Here is a 20,077-nt window from a genome sequence, read left to right as displayed (position 1 = left end):
CTGCTGCCGGCCAACGTTAACAAGTCGGTTTTCCCCGCACACAATTCGAAAAGACTCAAACGCACACAAGCAGAGTGAAAGAATGGATTTTTTTCGATCGGGTAGGGTACAAGTGTTTTCAAACATTTCAGCCGTTTCTAATTTTAATTTGCTGGGAACATGTTTAGCTAAAAAAACCTGCCAGTTTAGCGTTTATTGTTGTTGTGGCAGTTAAAAAGAAAAATTTTACAATTCTGGCTAAATTTTCTTTGTTTTAATAATTTATTTATTTTTATTTTATTTATTAGTCACTCAGGGTTACTTAATTTAACTGTGGCTTGTGTTTTTTTATATATGAAGAGTTCAGATGTTTCAGATGCACTGAGTGAATGCTCTCCGCATATAGTATACGTTCATAAAATACTTTCACTTCAAACCCACTAAATCCCAGCCTCAGCCCATTCAGTAGTACCGGTACTTGGGTAGAAACCTATACATAGAAACCTGTTAAAAATGCTTATTTTAAAGAAAGGTGTCAGACGGACTAGGCTTTTGCATCTGAAGTCTTCATATGTTCCCCAGCACTTTGCCATTTTGCACACATTTATTATGCTCCCTGTGACTTGATTTCGTTTTTATCTATTTTTTTATTATTAGTAATGTATATTCTGTTCTAATTTAATTCTGTAAATTAATGCTTTTTATTGTTTTTCGTTGTCTCGATGTTGCGCTGCAGCTGCACTGAAAGCATGCTGGCACAGCAATTTTGCCGATTTAATTTAATTTCGCAAAATGTGAAATGCAAATCCTGTCTGCAGTCAGTGTGTTCTTTTCCTCTCTAGGCAGGTATTTTGTTTAGGTTTATTTATCAAAATGTTCGTTTATATATTTGTGTGATGTTCTGTATTTCGATCGCGGCTTTAAAATGTTATGAGCAAACGTTTTACGAATGTTTATCCACCACATTACCTTTTATTTAAACCTAAATAAGAAAGCCATTGTCAGTTCGTCTGTCAGTTGGCAGGCAGTTTTGGTCGCTTTATTAAAAGTTGTTGCTGTGTGGAGTGTGTAAAATAAAATAAAAATAGTTTTACCCTCCTGCTGACTGTCGTGCCCCTCCCAGTCCCAATCCATTCACACACACATAGATGATTCGACTATCGGTCGACTATAGAAAGATTCGACAATTCTGATTCGAATGTGTAAATCATTAGTCGGGGACACCCCTATACATTTGCATTAATATTACATAGTCCTGCTGTTAAAAATACTAATTTTAATTAAAAAATGAAATTTAGGGGTGTCACACCAAAGGACAAAAAAACTTAACAACTTCAGTGGTCTGAAAACATAGTTAAATATTTAAACAATTCTGAGAAAAATACTTACCATGTGCACTGCTCATGGCCTTCATAGGGGTCTTCAGTCACATGACCTTGAATGGGGTCTTTTAACTAAATGTAGTTGTCCATGATATTGGCCAAATTAATATCAGGTTTTTGCATAACACCAAAGGACATTTTTTTCTGTGACAAACTTTATGAAATTCCTACACTTTTAGAAATGTATGTATAGGAAAAGTGATGGCCACTTAGTGAAATAGACACTTACACAATTATGCCAGGAGTGTTCATTAAGATTTTTAAACATTATTTTCTTTATTTATCAAATGTAAAATTTATTAAATAATGTTGTCTACCGTCACACCATAGGACAATTTTGAGATTTGGCTCAAAGTTGTAAAAAAAAAAACTAAAAATAACTTGGGTATTAAAACAACAAATTCATGTAAAACAAGAAAAAGTTTAACCATTTACAGTATTCTAAATAATGAAAATGTGAAATAAATTATGTTTTATCTTCTGTGACAGTGAAAAAGCCACGTCACGTCAACTACCCTGTTGCAGTTTTCTTTTGTTTTTCCTTTCCTCATTCAATTATATGTGGGAAATGAATGTGTAAAAAGATAAAAGTGAAGTCAATGTTTTCTCTTTTTTTTGCGCGCTGGACGTCACGCTCGTAACACTGAGAAACTCCAGACACATTCATGGCTGCCCTTTCAAATACTTCAAAGCAATCATGCTGCGCTACCACAAAGTCCTGATGAAATAAGACGAGTTGCTGTAAATATATCTGTGTCGTGCCTCTGTTATTGCTGCATAGACCAGCAGGGGCCACAGGACTCGGGGCAGGATGGAATGCTGGTAGATCCAAGCTTTAAATCTACCAAGCAGACTGGACTAGTCAACCTTGGTGAGCCAAGCCCCAAGTTCTTTGTTGGAGTTCTGGATGGCGGCAGTCTTTAAACCTCATCCTTGCCCAGGTGATGAGTCTCTCAAGTCCTTGTAGGATCCACCTGCTCCCTGGGACCGATGTTGTTGTGATGGTATTTTCAACCTCTTTTCATGGGCTACCATCGCCTCCTTAGGCGAAGTTTGTTTGGCATTTCTAATCATAAACAGCCATGTTAAAGCCTGCAGAAATGTTTTTCATTGACGTTATGGCAGTCCACCCTGCTTAATATTTTTTAGAGAATGTTGCCTTTGTCATTGTGCACAAAACTTCATGTCAATACATGTGTCTTAAGTGCCCTTGTTACATTCATCCTTCATCGATTCAATGAACACTTATGTCTCAAAAATCGAACAGGATTTTTTCACAAAAGTGACAACAGTTCTCTCATTCGTGAATACTCATGTGGTACTCCAGCGCTTTTTTATACCTAACACTTTTCTCAGTGTCCACATGTACACGGCTTCTATCCAGTGTGAACTCTCATGTGCCGGTTAAGGTTTCCTTTGTCAGCAAAACTCTGTCCACACTGTTGACATGTGTAAGGCTTCTCTCCAGTGTGAATTCGCATGTGGATGTTAAGGTTTCCTTTGTCAGCAAAACTCTTTCCACACTGTTGGCAGATGAACGGCTTCTCTCCAGTGTGAATTCTCATGTGCTTTGTGAGATGTCCTTTTAGAGCGAATCCGTTTCCACACTGTGGGCAGACGAAAGGCTTCTCTCCAGTGTGAATTCTCATGTGGACTTTAAGGGTTCCTTTATAACTAAAACTCTTTCCACACTGAGGGCACATGTAAGGCTTCTCTCCAGTGTGAACTCTCATGTGTATTTTAAGGTTTGCTCCTGGAGCGAAACTCTTTCCACACTGTTGGCAGGTGTAAGGCTTCTCTCCGGTGTGAATTTGCATGTGCCTGTTAAGGCTTCCATTTTCAGCAAAACTCTTTCCACACTGAGGGCAGATGTAAGGCTTCTCCCCAGAGTGAAATCTCATGTGGACGTTAAGGTTTACTTTTCTAGCAAAACTCTTTCCACACTGTTGGCAGGTGTAAGGCTTCTCTCCAGTGTGAACTCTCATGTGTCTTTTAAGGCTTGCTCCTGAAGCGAAACTCTTTCCACACTGTTGGCAGGTGAAATTACTTCTAGTTCCCTTATTTTTAGACTTTTTTCGTGACAAAGTCTTTTCAGCCTGTGAGCAACTAAAAGTTTTTTCTCCTGTTATGAAATAATTATTCTTATGTTTAACTTTCTCTTCCATTTCATTCAGTACTTCACTCTCCTCTTTCAGCACCGTCAGGTCTAAGGTGAAAAGAGACAAATGCAAATGAACACCAGTTTAATGGTACAAAGCAACAGACCACAAAACATTTAGACATGTAAAGTATCAAAACCAACATACAACTAGATCCTATTCCCATGGGCACTTGAGAGACTCCTGCACCGTTTCACAGATTGAGAATAAAAGCAAAGGAACACCTTCGTCCCATTCAGACCATGGGTGCGTCTCAATCAGCTCCCTAGTTCAGTAGTCAGGGCACTGATCAGGGAGTCAGCCCATTGACTTATGTCCTGATCAGTGCCCTGACTACTGAACCAGGGAGCTGATTGAGATGCACCCATGTCTCGATGCAGTATTTCCTAATCATTGCTTTTCAGGTCTGATGGAACCTTTCCAAAGACCCCTGACTCTCTGGGTGATAAACACTGGATATACGATGTGTAATATTGAGCGATTTAAAAAACTTGAGCACACAATTTAGATAGAAAATAAGCCCCCTGATCAGTCTAGACAATTCTTGGTAGACCAAAAGTTTTAAAGACCTTTGTTAAAGCTTTATCAACTGCTCGGGATGTGATTTTTTCGGAGTGGAATTGCTTCCAGGTATCTGGTATCTGTGCACATAATCGTCAATAAAAACCATGGATTAACAATGATGCTGAAACAGAATGGGTTAACATGTAACAGTGCTCTGTACCAAATGCCCCATTGTCAACACTAGCCTTTATGACACCCCAATCTCAGAAAAATATTGAAATAAAAAATGTATGGGTTAAGCAAACTTTGAGAGTTTGGACAAGAGTTAAAAAAAATCCATGTCTATAGTAGATAACCCTGAGTTTCTACCCTGCAGGTGGGATGGTACTTTTAGATGGACTGAGAAGGGTCTTATCATAATTGATCAGTTATTTAAGGGAAGTACATTGCATTCATTCTCTGATCTTAAAGAAACATTTATGTTATCATTGAGTAATTTCTTTCGGCATCTGCAAATAAGAAACTATATTACAACTCATAAAGACAAGGACATAATTATGGAAGCCCCAACTGATGCGGAATAGTATTTTACTGATATAGAGAAGCAATGTCTTTTACATAAAAATCATATCTCGCACATGTATATCAGAATATTACTTGACTCCACAGATAATACACTCCATATAAAGAAAAAGTGGGAGTCTGAACTAAATTAAATTGAGGATGAGACATGGGGAAGTATATGTGCAGAATGTCATAAGGGAATCAATAGTCACAACTGGAAAGAGTTTGACTAGAAAACAAAAATTAGATTTTTTAGAACACCATTGGCGAAATCAAAATTTGTTAATGGTCCAGAAGCAGAGAAATGCTGGAGGGTGTGGGAAGTTAGGAGACCACACGCATATATTCTGGGATTGTCTGAAAATATCCACATTTTGGCAACGGGCTGAGGCTGAGATCATGAAAATTCTGCATAGACGTGCCTTCTACTCCCCTGTTTTTCTAGCTTGAAGGGACACCCCAAGATTGGAGAAGTAAAAACAAGAGATATTTTCCATGTACTCTAATTAAGTGCACGAAAAACTATAACAATTAATTGGATGAACCACATTCTCCAACAATGGCCCAGTGGAAAATTGAATATCTGCACGATTTTCAAACTGGTCGGATCACTGCTCTTTTCACTGCATGACTATCTGAGGTATCATTCAGTCACTGCTGTGTTCACACTGACAGATGAATCGGCGACAGGAGGTTTCACACTGCATGACTGTACAAGAGGAACAATCCCCGACAACTCTCTCCGGTGCGCAAACTACATTTCACAAGCAAACACACGCCGGGCTCTCAAGTCTCACGCATTGGGTGTGAGAGATGCGCATTTCAACCTGCTCACATGCCACACCTTGCATTTAATAGGATAACGCCCACCAAGTTGAACCCCTATTAGAGGAATTAAGTGAGTCCCCCATTCAGTTCAGAGGGCCCTGCCACACACAGCCAATCAGAAAATAGCATTGCTGTATCCGGGTAAGATTTAGATATTCACAGTGGTGGAAATGGCCCAAATTCACTAGGCGGACTCTAGAATGAAAAATTGATTGGCAACAGTCCTATAGTGTCTTATTCTAATTTAATTTATTGATCAAATCTAAGCATATACAATGAAAGCTGAAGCATAGCCGATATTCAATAAGATTATGGAAAAATGCCCTTCATAAAAGGTAAAAATATCACGAATATGCAGATTTAAGTATGTAAGAGCTGATCGAACACTGGTGAGAATATTGCTTCAGAATAAATTTTATTTGCAATACAAAAACAATTTTTTTTTTTGCCCACACAAGCAAATGTTTTACTCGGACAAGTACATGGCAGATTTACTTGTCCGAAGAACAAGCATGTGTCCAGCCCTGGACATCTCATCATTGCTGGGGAATATATGTGTCCAGGCAGCTGGTAGGTTAGCTTACAGTTTGACAAAAGTACATGAACTAGCCTAGCTAGCCAGTTGAATCCCTGCTAATTGTAGCAGCTATTCTGACACTTGTTTAGTATTAGTTCTGATACTGAAGGAAAGAAAAAGGAAATAATAGGCTGGGAAAAACTAAAACAAATAATTAAAATTATGCATTATCTGGATAAAATATAATGAAATAGCCTAGGCCAAAGGTTTTCACATTTCACAGACACACACACACACAAAGAAATGCTGAATTAAATTTAAAAAAAATTATTTGTACGAATTAACGTGTAATTTTTCAGATCAAGTCAAGTTAATTTATATAGCGCTTTTTACAATGCAGATTGTTTCAAAGCAGCTTCACAGTGTTAAGGCCTGTACACACCGGGACGAATATCGCACGCGCTTATCGCCAGCATTTTTCGTGACTTTTTTCGGCGCGTCTTGAGTGTTCACACCCAAGCGATTTCCACTGGCGATGCGCCGAGTGAACGTGCACATTCAGTAAATGCGCTCCCGGTACACAAGGTGGTGCTGCGGCACTTACGCTTCTGACACTCGCTTGTCACACAGAAGAAGAGGAGAGACAGTATTTACGTGCTTGCCAAAACCACAGATATATTATGTCTATGGCAAAACCATTCACACACTTTTTGCTAACTGGCAAGCAGCATTAGCAGCCCATCTTCTTCTTTGTCTACTTACTACTTCTTCGTCGTATCAATGTGTGCTCGGCAAGACCGATTTTGTTCTTGAGCGCCACCCAGTCGTGTTTTACTGTCACTTCAGCAGCTCCAGGCACGTGAACAAAAGCGCTGATCTCATTGGTCGGCCAGTTTTTAACGCGCCGCGGCAAAATAAAAAAACGAACCCGAGGCGTTTTTTTTAAATGACGCTTTTACGCCTGGCGTTTTACGCGTCGGTGTGAACACTCACATTAGCGCCCATTGTTTAGTCACGAGGCGTTAAACGTCGGCGATAAACGCGCGCGAAAATCGTCCCGTGTGAACAGGCCTTCAAACAGGAAAATAATGCAACAGAATTTGATTCGGCCGTACAGCCGCTCCGGAGAAAACGGTGATGTCATCAGCTCATTTCAACTATCATACAGTGACAATGTGGCAGATCAGTAATTTAGTTAATATAGTTAATTTAGTAATTACATTTATTTGGATATTTAGTTTAAAATGTAGTGTCCCCAACTGAGCAAGCCAAGCCAGAGGCAACAGTGGCAAGGAAACCAAAACCCCATCAGGTGACCTAATGGAGAAAAATAAACCTTGGGAGAAACCAGGCTCAGTCGGGGGGCCAGTTCTCCTATGGCCAATTAACAAACAGCGTATGATTTTTATTCTGGCGACTGTACAGGTCAGAGGTCATAATAGATTGGAATATTCAAAAGATCGGAGTCATCACGCCGGAGACGGGTTTATTGAGGATGCCGTGTCGATGAGGCAGTTTCAGGGGGAGTCTAATTGACACAGTCTCTGCAGACACTTCAGGGTCATGTGTTGGTCATGTCTAGCCGCAGGCCCACCATCTGATCTGGATCCGGCCCGGATCCGGCTGACTGCAGTAAACCTCGGGATTAACAGAGAGACTATCATTAGCGTAGATGCCATTCTTCTGATTGCTGACCCGGTTGTGTGTGGCTGAACTAGTTAATGCAGCCTAACAGAATTAATTAGTTCATCTCTCGAGTCTTCAGGTTTGAGTCATTCGTTCATCAAGTCCCAGCCCATAGGCAAGGCTATGCAGTAGGGCTGTAACAATTTGACCAAAAATAAAAACCTTGATTAATTTAATTTTTTACCTCGCTTACGATTAATGAATTATTATTTTGCTTTTGTTTCTAATGAAAAAGTGTGTTTCTGCACGCGATCTTCACGTGATGTGCGAGCTACTGTATGAGTGTTCATTTGTCACAATATATCAGGCATTAGTTCAACATAATACACATCTGATGGCCGAAAATCGCTTGAATGTTCAAACTGGCAGGCCTTAAAACACATACAAATGACAAAGCTTTGTGAGGACGCAGGTGAAAGTGATCTGCCTTCAGGGCGCGTGTTGTGAGAGACGCGACACGGCTCGGCTCTCTGTCTCACAGAAAAAAGCTCATGAGCACAGAACGGAGAAGTTTTCTGTATTGTTGTTTGTGAATAGTGCACAATCGCTTTAAATGTTCAAACTGGCAAGCCTTTAAACACATTTATTTGACAAATTTTATGAGGACGCAAGCAAAAGCGATCTGGCTTCGGGACTTGCGTGCGCTGTCTGTGTGTGTCAGCGCGTAGGCTATAAGAACGGCGATTAACTTACCTCTATAAACTGTGTAAAACATGCAGTTACTAAAGTGATTCTGGGCTTCTATAAACACAGAAAACTGCTCCTGCATCTCTCTGTGTGCCTGCAAACTGCACTTGATGTGACTGACAGGGCGGAGTCACATGACTAAAACCGAAATAACCGGCATTTGGAAAAATACGTCAGTTAGAGGTTCTGAAATTCGATTAATTTTCGAAAGTTTCGATTAATCGTACAGCCCTACTACATGCCAGTGTGAACATTCTTACAGAGATGTTTGCATCAATCACATTATTTTCAATCTTAACATTCACTAACCTTTCACAATTCCGAACAGGTTGGGATGACCAAAATCTTATTTCATGACAGTAATGGTGCGTTCACACTGGACGCGAATGACGCGATTTGCGCGAGTGATTTACATGTTAAGTCAATGCAAAGACGTGAATAGACATTATGTGACGCGAATGGCACGAATTGAGCGTTTGACGCGTGATTCGCCTGAGTTGAAAAATCTGAACATTGGCGGATATTCGCGCCACGTTAACCAATCAGGAGCTTGCTCTAGTTGTGACAACAATAAGGAGAAAATCTGGTGTGACGTTTTGTCACACATTAACAGTAGATTTTAACAAAAAAAGATGTGTAAACACAGCCCATGTCAGCCATTTCTCAACGAGATGAGCTGCTGGCAGAAGCCCCACCCATGAGGCGAATTCGCGTCTGTTGTGAAGTGAATGTCACACGCGAATGAAGCGAGTAAACTCAAAATGTTCAAGCGTCCGGTGTGAACGCAACATAAAGTTTAATGAGTAATTTAATATTTTTAAATTATATTTTTTAATTACAATATAGATTAAAAAAATCTTTAAAAAAATGTAAGTTACAAACAATGACCAAAACCATGCTTTATTTTAAAGTCGGCATGAAACGGAAGTTGAGATTGTCTTTTTCTCCTTATTGTGACGTATATCCGAGTGAAACGGCTTCTGAAATTAGAAAAAATGTAGGGCGAGGCTTGATTTCGTCCTTCGGGAATTGATTGGATCTTTGGAAGTTGGGCGTTGCTAACAAAATGGAGGCAGATTTGAAGTTTGCACTCAGTTGTGGAGAAAAACTCAATCTATCTCTTAAATAAATGTATTTTCTTTCTAAATCTTTTCTACATAATGTTACTGAGCATATTTCCTCACTTTTCGCTGGTTTATGCAACAGATTTTACTTATTTTAAGCCTTTTTTGGCTTTATTTCTGTAAAGCTTTTATCTCAGCTCTCCCTTATAAGGGGGGCGCGCCGTAAGCGCGTTCACACGCTGCATTCCTCTGTGCGAGTCGTCACGATAAGCTGTTCGTCCGACTATATTGAGTAATTTTTACATTAAAAAAAAGCTTTTATTTCTCATATATTTCTCTCTTTTTGCCTCAAGTCCTTCTTGAAGAAGGTATTGTGTTAATACCGAGAAAAATGCACCTAACCACGATCAGTGACAGGTTTCTGAGAGGAGGTGCAGAAACGAGACGGGGCGATAACCCCACCCTCGCGCCATAGCACATGACCGGGAGAGAAGAGAGGTCGTTTCATGGGGGAGGGAAAGTTAACATATTTGATTAAAGATTATAAGGGTAAATGAATTTTTAAGTGAACAGATAAATCAGTTATAGTAAACACTACAATATTAATATAAAAATACAAATTGTAAAATTTGATTTCATGCCGCCTTTAAGCTACAGTAGGTCTATTTAACTGGAGCATCCAAGAAAGAAATTAAATAATCAAATGTTTAAAAAAAACTTCATAGTCTTCACTCTGTAAATTAACTATACACTGATTCTTAATTATTATATTAAAGTTATTCAGTCAAGCATGGGGCGGTTTTCTATTTTCTTTTGTTGTTGGATGAACATTAATCACACAGAATATTAGGTCCGGCCCTTTAAGAGCTGCACGGGCCAAATTCATTGTTACACATCCGAATTCTCACTCAACTCTGTATATGTTCACTAAAGACATATCCGACTGTGTTTAGCCGAATATTCGCCAGACGTGCATTTTTACATCTTTTTGACCATTCAAACCCAATAATCCGTGAAACTGACGTCGAGATCGCGTGCTATCTGAGTGAAAGGCGTGTCCTTCAGGTCAGAGTCTGGCAGCTTTATTTTCTCCTGCGTGCGTTTCTGTTACTTTCTCTGTCATGCGCTGCGCATATATATTCCTCTTCTGCTTCCAATGTTTAGTGAAGGGGGGGGAAGCAGAGCTCACACACACTCACGTCCTGACTCCTGCTGTCACACATCAACGCAAATTAAGAATATTTGTCTGCTGCTTTTGACACAGTTAATCACCAGATCCTCCTGGCAACTCTCATGAAGATGGGCATCTCAGGAACTGCTCTCCAGTGGTTCAAGTCTTACCTCTCAGGTAGGTCCTTTAGGGTGTCATGGAGAGGTGAAGTGTCTGAGTCACATCGTCTAGCTACTGGAGTTCCCCAGGGATCAGTGCTTGGACCACTTCTCTTCTCCATCTACATGTCATCATTGGGATCGGTCATTCAGAAACATGGCTTTTCCTATCACTGCTATGCCGACGACACTCAACTCTACTTCTCATTTCAACCTGATGATCCATCGGTTGGTGTTCGTATCGCTGCCTGCCTAACAGACATTTCAGCCTGGATGAAGGAACATCACCTGCAACTCAACCTTGCAAAGACAGAACTGCTTGTAGTCTCAGCCAAACCAGCACTGCATCACAATCTCTCCATTCAGCTAGGATCATCAACCATAACTCCGTCCAGGACAGCCAGGAACCTTGGGGTTGTGATTGATGATCAGCTAAAATTCACTGACCACATCACTGCAACAACCCGGTCCGGCAGATTTGCACTATTCAACATTAGGAAGGTTAGACCCTTCCTATCAGATCATGCCACACAACTACTGGTCCAAGCTCTTGTTCTCTCCAGACTGGACTACTGTAATGCTCTTCTTGCGGGCCTTCCGGCATGCACTGCCAAACCCTTGCAACTGATCCAGAATGCAGCGGCGAGGTTGGTCTTTGGTGAGCCGAAGAGAGCACACGTCACGCCTCTCTTCATCAGTCTGCACTGGCTACCAATAGCCGCTCGCATTAAATTCAAGGCACTGGTGCTCGCCTTCAAAACATCCACTGGCTCTGCACCAATATACCTAAACTCGCTCGTTCAGACTTACACACCCTCCAGGAACTTGCGTTCTGCCAGTGAACGACGCCTTGTGGTGCCATACCAAAGAGGCATGAAATCGCTGTCACGGACCTTTTCCTGGACCGTTCCCACCTGGTGGAATGACCTGCCTATCTCAATTCGTGCGGCCGAGTCTGTGGCCATTTTCAAAAAACGTCTAAAGACACATCTTTTCCAGCAACACCTGACCGATCGAGAATAGCACTTATCATTCTATTCATCATTCTATTCATTGTCTGTCTGTCTAATTTATTTAAAAAAAAAAAAAAAAAAACTTTGTTCTGTACTAGACTAACTGAGACTTGTTACAGCACTTGCATATTGCTGATATTGTTGCCCTTCGACTGCTCTAGCTGCTTCTATTGCCCTCATTTGTAAGTCGCTTTGGATAAAAGCGTCTGCTAAATGACTAAATGTAAATGTAAGAAGTACTGCTTTTATTAGAGGGCTGTCATTCTTAAAGTACCGGTACTAATAAAATGTACTTGTACTTTTCTAGTAGCGGTAAATCGTGCAACACTAGTCCCGACAGCAAATGATCATGCGCCTGTAGCAATTATGGGTGCAGACATAGTTAACGAATCTTCCAATGATTCGATCAAATGAACATCCCCGTTCACAAAGCACAATTCAGCTCCAGGAAATCATCATCATCACGAGGGAGATGGGGGCTTGATTCTGCCCCGGAGCTACTAGTTCTGACTTCCTATGGACTCGCCACCAACCAGACCTCTGTCTTTGCAATGACCGGTAAATGAACTCCACGACACCGCTAAAAACTCCAAGTAAGCTCACAGAAACTGTCACATATGGAGTGCAGCAAATCACGGATTATTGGACTTTTTCCATTTCAAATAGCCTTCGACGTAGCTTGTTAGTGTGTTTACAACTAATACACGTTAGCTAGACTATTAGGCATGTATATTACTCACAATTCATGCAATTATGTAACTATTGAATGAGTGGATGAAAAAGCATTGTGTTTGATACCGGTGTGTTCGTATGGATATAATCCAACAGATGAGCTGAATGAAATCTTTATAGAATTGATCATGTCCTTATAGTAAGAAATTAGGTCTAAATTTACTCTCTGCTAAGAGCAGGAAACTAAATTCTATAGATAACCCAATTTTGTGGGAGGGGTGGAGACACAGTCACCCCTGAAGCCTAATTGGCCAGAACCCATCCAGGGGATGGGCAAATGTTTGAGTTTAATCTCAGAACACGAACGAAAAGTTCAGTCTGCTGTCTACTGTCTACAGTTCTGTACAGTTCAGACCAGAAGCAGTGCAGAGTCCAGCTCAAGTTCGGTTCCAGTTCGGTTCGAGCTGGTTCGCGGCCTGTTCGCAGTTCAGAGATGAGCTAAGTCCTAGCAGTTTGACCAGAGTGAGTTCTGAACAGAGCTCCCAGGAGACGATCTGACGATCGTGACAGACCAATACAGAGAAAATGGGTTAACAACGATTTCATTCAGGCCATCTGCTTTTCTCTCACTTTCCTTTCTTTTACTTAAAGTTTATTTTATTGCCGTAAGTCTCGGGTTCTGTTAAGTTTCGCCGCAAAAGTCTCTCAACAACGAGTTTCTAACAGCGCGCTCCAACTTCAAACAACGGCCACAAGACTCCCACCCAGCCGCCAACACCCCACGTGGTTGGCTTCCCCAGACGTCGACCAGACCTTCAGCGAATCAAAGATCCGGGAAAATCCCTGTTCAGCCAGGAGAAGGGAATTCCCCCTTGTCAGACGACACGCGAAACACAAACGCAAGTAACGCCTTTTTGATTCCAAGCTGAACTGGTGCATTAGATCAAATGTAATAACCCTGCCTAAAAAACGATAGGAGGTTAAATTACTGATCAATGGTTTCTTCAGGTCATGTTTCATAAATGCATAGATTGCTTAGGATTTCATAATTTCTCTCTCTTAGAACTTATTCTTTCCTCACCTTCTTCCTTTCTGCAACGTGTGAATGTGCGAGTGTGTGTTTATGTTAGATATTAGTTTGATGTGTTAGATTAATCAATAAAGTTCCGTTTGTATTCAAAGATAACTGTTCTTGTGTTATGTGCTTATCAATTTAATGTCTTGAACTGCCGATCTAAGTTACCTGGCTGTTAAATAGTGTTTCACTATTGTTCGGATATTAATATCCGCTGCAGAGTTGATATTTACGGCCCGTTCAAATGAACGCTAGAAGAGTCATTTGCTCGGCTGTAAAATAGACTCTCAAAATTCCCTATGAATTCATTAAATTCATTCATTTGAGCTAAATATACATGTTTCCCTTTAACAGAGCCCCCTTTAAGTTCTTACATATCGGCGGACGAATAAGTTAAGGGGTAAACATTAATTCTGAATTATTTATAATATATAGTGTCATTCGAGTCTTTCATTTTAATTCAGTTCCCCGTTGAGTTATTATTTTATCTGACTCATAGTCGCTACACGCCAATGACAGCACCTGCTGAACCACAACCTGATGAACAATATTACGCTCGTAGTATTATTTTTATGCCACCTCCGCATCCGTAGTCCATCTTTTACCAAAAATTATACATTAGGTTTACATGGAGCACTGTAATCGGTTTAAAAGTCCAATCCGAATGAAAATGCTCCATATAAACACCTCAGTCGGAATAAAAATGGCCAAACCGAATGAAATTGTAATGGGTTTGAGAGGGGTGGGATAAACCTTTTCATGAACCGGTCAAACGAAAAATTCCACCATGTAAACGACCTGATCCGATTACTGTGAGTGCACGTCTTTCTGTGACGTGATATACAGCGCGCGCCTCCTCAACTGAAGAGCTCACACCAGGCTAATGTTGACAAGAGAGGAAAGTTCATTTTTCTGAGGTATTAAACTTGTTTTAGTTCATAAGTTATGAACATGATGTTGGAATAATGACACAGACATAGCCTGGCTACAGCTAAGTAGCTATGTCCTGGGGGCCGTTGAGAGTTGCCATGGCAACAGGGAACATTCAAGCTGCTGGAAAGGACGTGTCGACATTTCTCTCTGTTTCTTGTAAGTTATATAGCTTATATAAAAAGTTCAACAACTGCTTCAAATTGGTCAAGTAACATTACCCACAGTCTTTAATTACTTTTGTTAATATTTATACCTCTGTGATTATGGTATCTTTCCTTAATCATCTGAAATATTTATGCATCTAGCCTAACGTTAGTAATGACGCTGAGCACGTCTTGAATGCTTTCATTCATGTTTCACCATTATCCTATGTTTTTATTAATAATTTGGGTGCATTTTATTGTTAATTTTGTGTTTTTCAAATTAAATTAATTGAATTCATTTAGAGTCCGCATTCATCATTCACAGCTGTTGAAATAGCCATTGTATAGGATATAAATTAGGTTAAACTACTGCATCCCCGCCCACAGAAAAATAAATAAATATAAAAATTAACAACACAGAACTATTGATCCACGAACGTCGCAGTTATTATAACTGGCAACGCTACGAATCTATGTGACAGACAAACTGTGTGTGCATGTCACAAAATGAGTCCGACTGAAAGTCAGCACATGTGAACACCAGATCGGTTTAGATAATGTCTCATGTAAACAGTCCAGCGAATCTTTGAATCGGAATGATTTTCATCGGAATGAAAAAAAAAGTGCGCATGTAAATGGCTATGGCTATTGTTAAGTGCAGGTTTGTTAGCCAATTTAAAGCATTTTACAAGAGAAGCGTCATTGTTTTAAGCTTCAAGTTTTCACTTGGATCATCAAATCATGGAGGCCCCACCTTGCAACTTACAGGACTTAAAGGATCTGCTGCTAACATATTGGTGCCAGATATCACAGCACACCTTCAGGGGTCTAGTGGAGTCCATCAGAGACGGGTCAGGGCTGTTTTGGCAGCAAAAAGGGGGACCAACACAATATTAGCTCATAATTCAGCTTTGAGAATGAGACCAACCTGTGTGTTCCTCTGTTTCTTCATCTTTCACTCTCAATTCGTCTCCTATCTTCACGTCTTCACTCTCCTCTTTCTCTGTGTGTTCCTCAGATTCTTCCGGTTTCAAACTGAATCCATTTTTAATCTTCACATCTTCACTCTCTTCTTTAATAAACTCCATATTTATATCAGTGTGTCACGTGGATCTCAGTCACTTCTCCAGGAGTTTTTCTGTGTGTTTGTCCTGTTTAAGGTGAGAATAATAACAGAAAGAAAAATAAATCCACACTAAATCTCTCCTAGTTTAGTAGTTCAGCGTACTAGCAAGGGAATGATAGTTTGTTTTATTTTTATTGAACTTTCAAAATTACAGAATTCAACAGGTAAGTTGCTTTCAAATTTTGTATTAAAACAATTGTAATATAATTGAAATATAACAATTAAAATAAAATGAAAAAAAGTTTAATTTAAAGGGCATCACAAACATGTTAAATTCATTTCACACTTTTTTGAAAATGAGCAAAATTGGCTTTTGAGCTAACTTTACACCGTTTAGTTTGATGAATATAAACAGAGCCGGCCCAAGGCATAAGCGAACTAAGCAGCTGCTTAGGGCCCCCTTGGCCACCAAGAGCACATTAAATGACTTTTTGATGTATGTTATTTTTATGATTATTGAAATCACTAAATGGCCTTAAACAATTACTAAATAAACTGCTAAATGTTAAGTCTTCTAATATATGCACGGATTGATTCTGACAGCACTGCACGAGCTCGCGGCGCCATCGGCCGGACACTATATTTGCTTGTTAGCCAGGGTTGAAAGTCCAAAGTGCGAGAAAATCAGCGCTAAAACATACTACTCGTCAGTTAACTTACCCGGTAACCTTTTTATGAATGGAATGGATGGATTTAGTAAACACGGACTGTAGTAAACACTGTAAGCAGGGACGTTCAAATGATTGCTTATCGCGCGAAAACAACATGAGAGGGAGTAAATGCAGAATTAAAATTCTTGGATGAGCTAAACATTGACAGTTTGAGTGGTCATTTTGACACGCTTTCTTGTGATGAGAACTGTGACTGATTGCATTGATCATCTGAAGTGCACGCGCTGCCGGAACGGCACTCTTCAACGTGAGAGTGCAAACATTACTAAAGCGGAAACACCATTTAAAGCGGCACTCCTTAGTGAAAGCGTTTAAATCATCAGATCACATTTAGTTTCACTAGCATGATTATTCAAAGCATTTTAGAAGGTTTATTCTATATGTATAGTGCATTAGTAGCGGGAGAGGTGAGACATAGCTAGCATGGGGAGAGCCTAATGCGTGAGGGAAAAAATGAAAAGTTTTCTGTGACATTATTACATTAAACAACTAAATATAATGTGGAATATAATGTATAATAAAGCAATGGGTAAATATTTGTTGGGTCCTGATAACAATACACTAATAATAATATTATTTTAATAGTAATAAAAAAGTACAACATTTAAAAAAACACTCTTTATTTTGGCTACATATTGGGATACATATCGTATCATGAGTTCAGTATCGAGATAAATATCGAATCACTACACCCCTAGTGCGAATATCTTGTCTGACGTGCTGAATGTCTTGGAGTAGGCTAAAGCATAGCTTCCAGTTTCTCAGTAAACGTTTTTCTGCTATATCGTCCCCTTGGAATTATAAGTTGTGTAGCCTACATTTCGGAAGTTTTTATTTAGAAAATAAAAAGGATCTTTCTACACAATCGAATGGAATGCAAAAAATACAATTGTATTTTCGCCAAAATAAAAGCTCTGTTTAATGTTTGAAAGAAATCAACATTTCTTGTTTTCAAAAGAAGTCTCTTCTGCTCATCAAGGCTGCATTTATTTGATAAAAAAACAGTAATATTGTGAAATATTATTATAATGTAAAACAGTTGTTTTCTTTGTGAATATATAGTAAAGTGTAATGTCTTCCTGTGATCAAAGCTGAATTTATCATCATTACTAGTCTTCAGTGTCACATGATCCTTCACAAATAATTTTCTTTTGAGGATTTGATGCTCAAGACACATTTAAGATTATCAGTTTTTAGATTACAATATTTTTAGGATTCTTAGAAAGCTTTCTATTTTAGAGAAATGCTGTCCTTTTGAACCTTCTATTCATAAAAGAATCCTGGGGAAAAGTGAGCATATTCAGCATAAGAGGCTACTTAAAAAAAAAAAAAGTCGCCACATATCCCAGTCTGAACTATAAGGCTTTGATTATTAACACCTGACCACTCTTGTGGGTTTGCTACTGTTACAATTAAGAAAACTGTGTAAGGGTAAAAACATGACAGGCAGACATGATGTAAGCAACACAGCTACAAATACTAACATTCACTACGTTTACATGGACAACAATACTCCGATATTAATCTGATTAAGACCATACTCTGATTAAGAAACTACCATGTAAACAGCGATTTCTAATTACCTTAATCCGGTTAAAGCCATACTCGAATTAAACAAAAATCGAATTAAGACATGTGGAGTATGCCTGTTTTAGTCGCATTATCTAAGTGCATTGTAGACATGTACACACCTTAATCTAACTATTAACGTCGTGAAGGAGTTTCCGCCGCGTTTTGTGACAGGTCACACACACACACACACACACACACACACACACACACCAGGCAAGTGCAGAGGGGAGGGCTTTGGGGGCTCGAATCAAAAGTATATAAAGTGCCCCTCTAAACAATCATCAATAATATTGTGACAAATAAAACAGAATTTGAATTATAATTAATATAACCACACGTACAAAACAATGCGCTTAAATTCCCGTTTAAATATCTTTCAGTCTGAAATGTTAATGTCGTTGCCATGATGTTGCTATGGTGCGTGACTGCGTGTCTTGCTCATAGACCGTAAAAACTCTGCTCACTCGGACACGGCCTCCTCTATATTTTTTTTCTTTGTGTTGCAATAATGCTCATTTTAAAAGTAAAATACGATCGTTTTGTATCTGTAATCCCAGATTCATATTTGTCTGCTTACAACAGCGGTCGGGAACCTCTAGGCTTGCGAGCCATATGCCATTCAGTGAACGCTTGTGGCTCGATGGCAGAAAAAAAACAATCCAAACAATCACGATTTTGAAACCTTTTCATCACATTTTCATCATTTATCAAAACTATTATTCGAAATGTAGGCTGTCAAGAAGGAGGCAAGATGGGCAGTGTCTCTTAAAAAAACCTGAAAGACAATATTTAATATTACACAAAATAAAACATATATATATATATATATATATATATATATATATATATATATATATATATATATATATATATATATATATATATATATAATATCCGAATATCATAAAAAAAGTATAAAAATCACTCGTTTTTATAAAGTCACACTGTCCAACAGCGACACCCGCAGGTAAAGTTACAGCGGGTTGCCTGAGCCCATTGATTTGAACACACCCACGAAAGTCGCGCTATGATTGGACCCCGGACAGCGTAGCGTGGCATGGGGACGTAATGACGTACCATTAATCAAACTATGTTCTGTAACATGTAAAACGGGAACATGAACGTAATATTCTAAAAGCAACTCATGTAAACACCTTAATCAGATTATTGCCTTATTCAGAGTAAGGTCAATAATTAGATTACTGCTGTCCATGTAAACGTAGTCAGTGATACTGGGTGTGCGAATGATCAAGAATTGACAATAGTCAATCGTATTGGAGGCACAGAGGGGCCCCCAAATAAAATTCTGCTTAGGGCCCCATAAGGGCTTGGGCCGGCCCTGAATATAAAATTTCCCTAATAACAAAAACAAATCAATAATATTTGTTGGTGGGCGAGCAAGAGGCGTGGGAGGAGTGAGTGATTTCATTTCAAGTGTTTGTTCTTTAAATAAGCTTGGTTTTTGTTTTAGTTATTTGATGTTCTTTAGTAGCGAACAGTGCTTACTGCTTAGGGACCCTGTCGAGCGGAACAACACGAGTATTCATGTTTGAAAAAGTGAAATGAGCAGCTCCTTCTGTTACTCATGAGTTTATTCTGTTACTTTACTCACACAGCGCTGATAAATGTTAGATAAAGCAATGCAGTGTTGCATTTAATAATAATAATAATACATAATTAATTTAAACACTTTAAACGCTTAAACCACAAACCTTTCTCCAGCCGAATCAGAACAGATGCAGGAGCAGGCGCGACCTTATGACGTCACCTCACCGACCGCTCCAAAATAAAAGTCCCGATTACAGCAGCAGCATAAAAAAAAAAATCACAAAAATTCATTAAAAAATAAAATAAAAAGATGACAAAATTCAGAGTTGAATGTATTAGTGAAATACATTTAAGAACACAATAGTAAGTTAATAATACAGTTCATATTAAGAATTTAAAAAATAAGAGTTAAGAGTTAAAGCAATAACAATGCAGCCACTTCATTTTTGTGTTTCTTAAAGGGATAGTTCACCCAAAAATGAAAACTATCCCATGATTTACTCACTAAAGTCATCCTTGGTGTATATGACATTCTTCTTTCAGACGAATAAAATCAGAGTTATATTTAAAAAAGTCCTGGCTAATACAAGCTTTATCAGCTTTATAATAGCAGTAATAGTTGCTC

The 20,077-nt window shown here is 39.1% G+C and overlaps 1 protein-coding gene across 1 annotated transcript; it reads right to left on the bottom strand.

The window, feature by feature from the left end:
- Window positions 1-1,614: 1,614 nt before the first annotated feature.
- On the bottom strand, window positions 1,615-19,682 carry LOC307122430 (uncharacterized protein). The gene is made up of 3 exons (XM_079846415.1): window positions 19,617-19,682; window positions 15,464-15,686; window positions 1,615-3,567 (listed from the first exon to the last, which is right to left on the bottom strand). The coding sequence occupies exons 2-3, from the start codon at window positions 15,621-15,623 to the stop codon at window positions 2,738-2,740; spliced, it is 990 nt and encodes a 329-aa protein (XP_079702541.1). The 5' UTR covers window positions 15,624-15,686; window positions 19,617-19,682; the 3' UTR covers window positions 1,615-2,737.
- Between the last annotated feature and the right edge of the window lie 395 nt (window positions 19,683-20,077).

This window comes from Gobio gobio, assembly GCF_949357685.1.
Source record: "Gobio gobio genome assembly, contig: scaffold_126, whole genome shotgun sequence".
NCBI classification, from domain to species: Eukaryota; Metazoa; Chordata; class Actinopteri; order Cypriniformes; family Gobionidae; genus Gobio; species Gobio gobio.
The sequence above is the reverse complement of the archived record's forward strand: the minus strand, read 5'-3'. Positions and strand labels throughout refer to the sequence as shown.

Coding starts and splice junctions, on each gene's coding strand:
- LOC307122430 (XM_079846415.1), bottom strand. CDS start 15,623: ATGGAGTTTATTAAAGAAGAGAGTGAAGATGTGAAGATTAAAAATGGA. Junction 3,568..15,463: donor AGAAACAGAGGAACACACAG/GTTGGTCTCATT, acceptor TTTTCACCTTAG/ACCTGACGGTGCTGAAAGAG.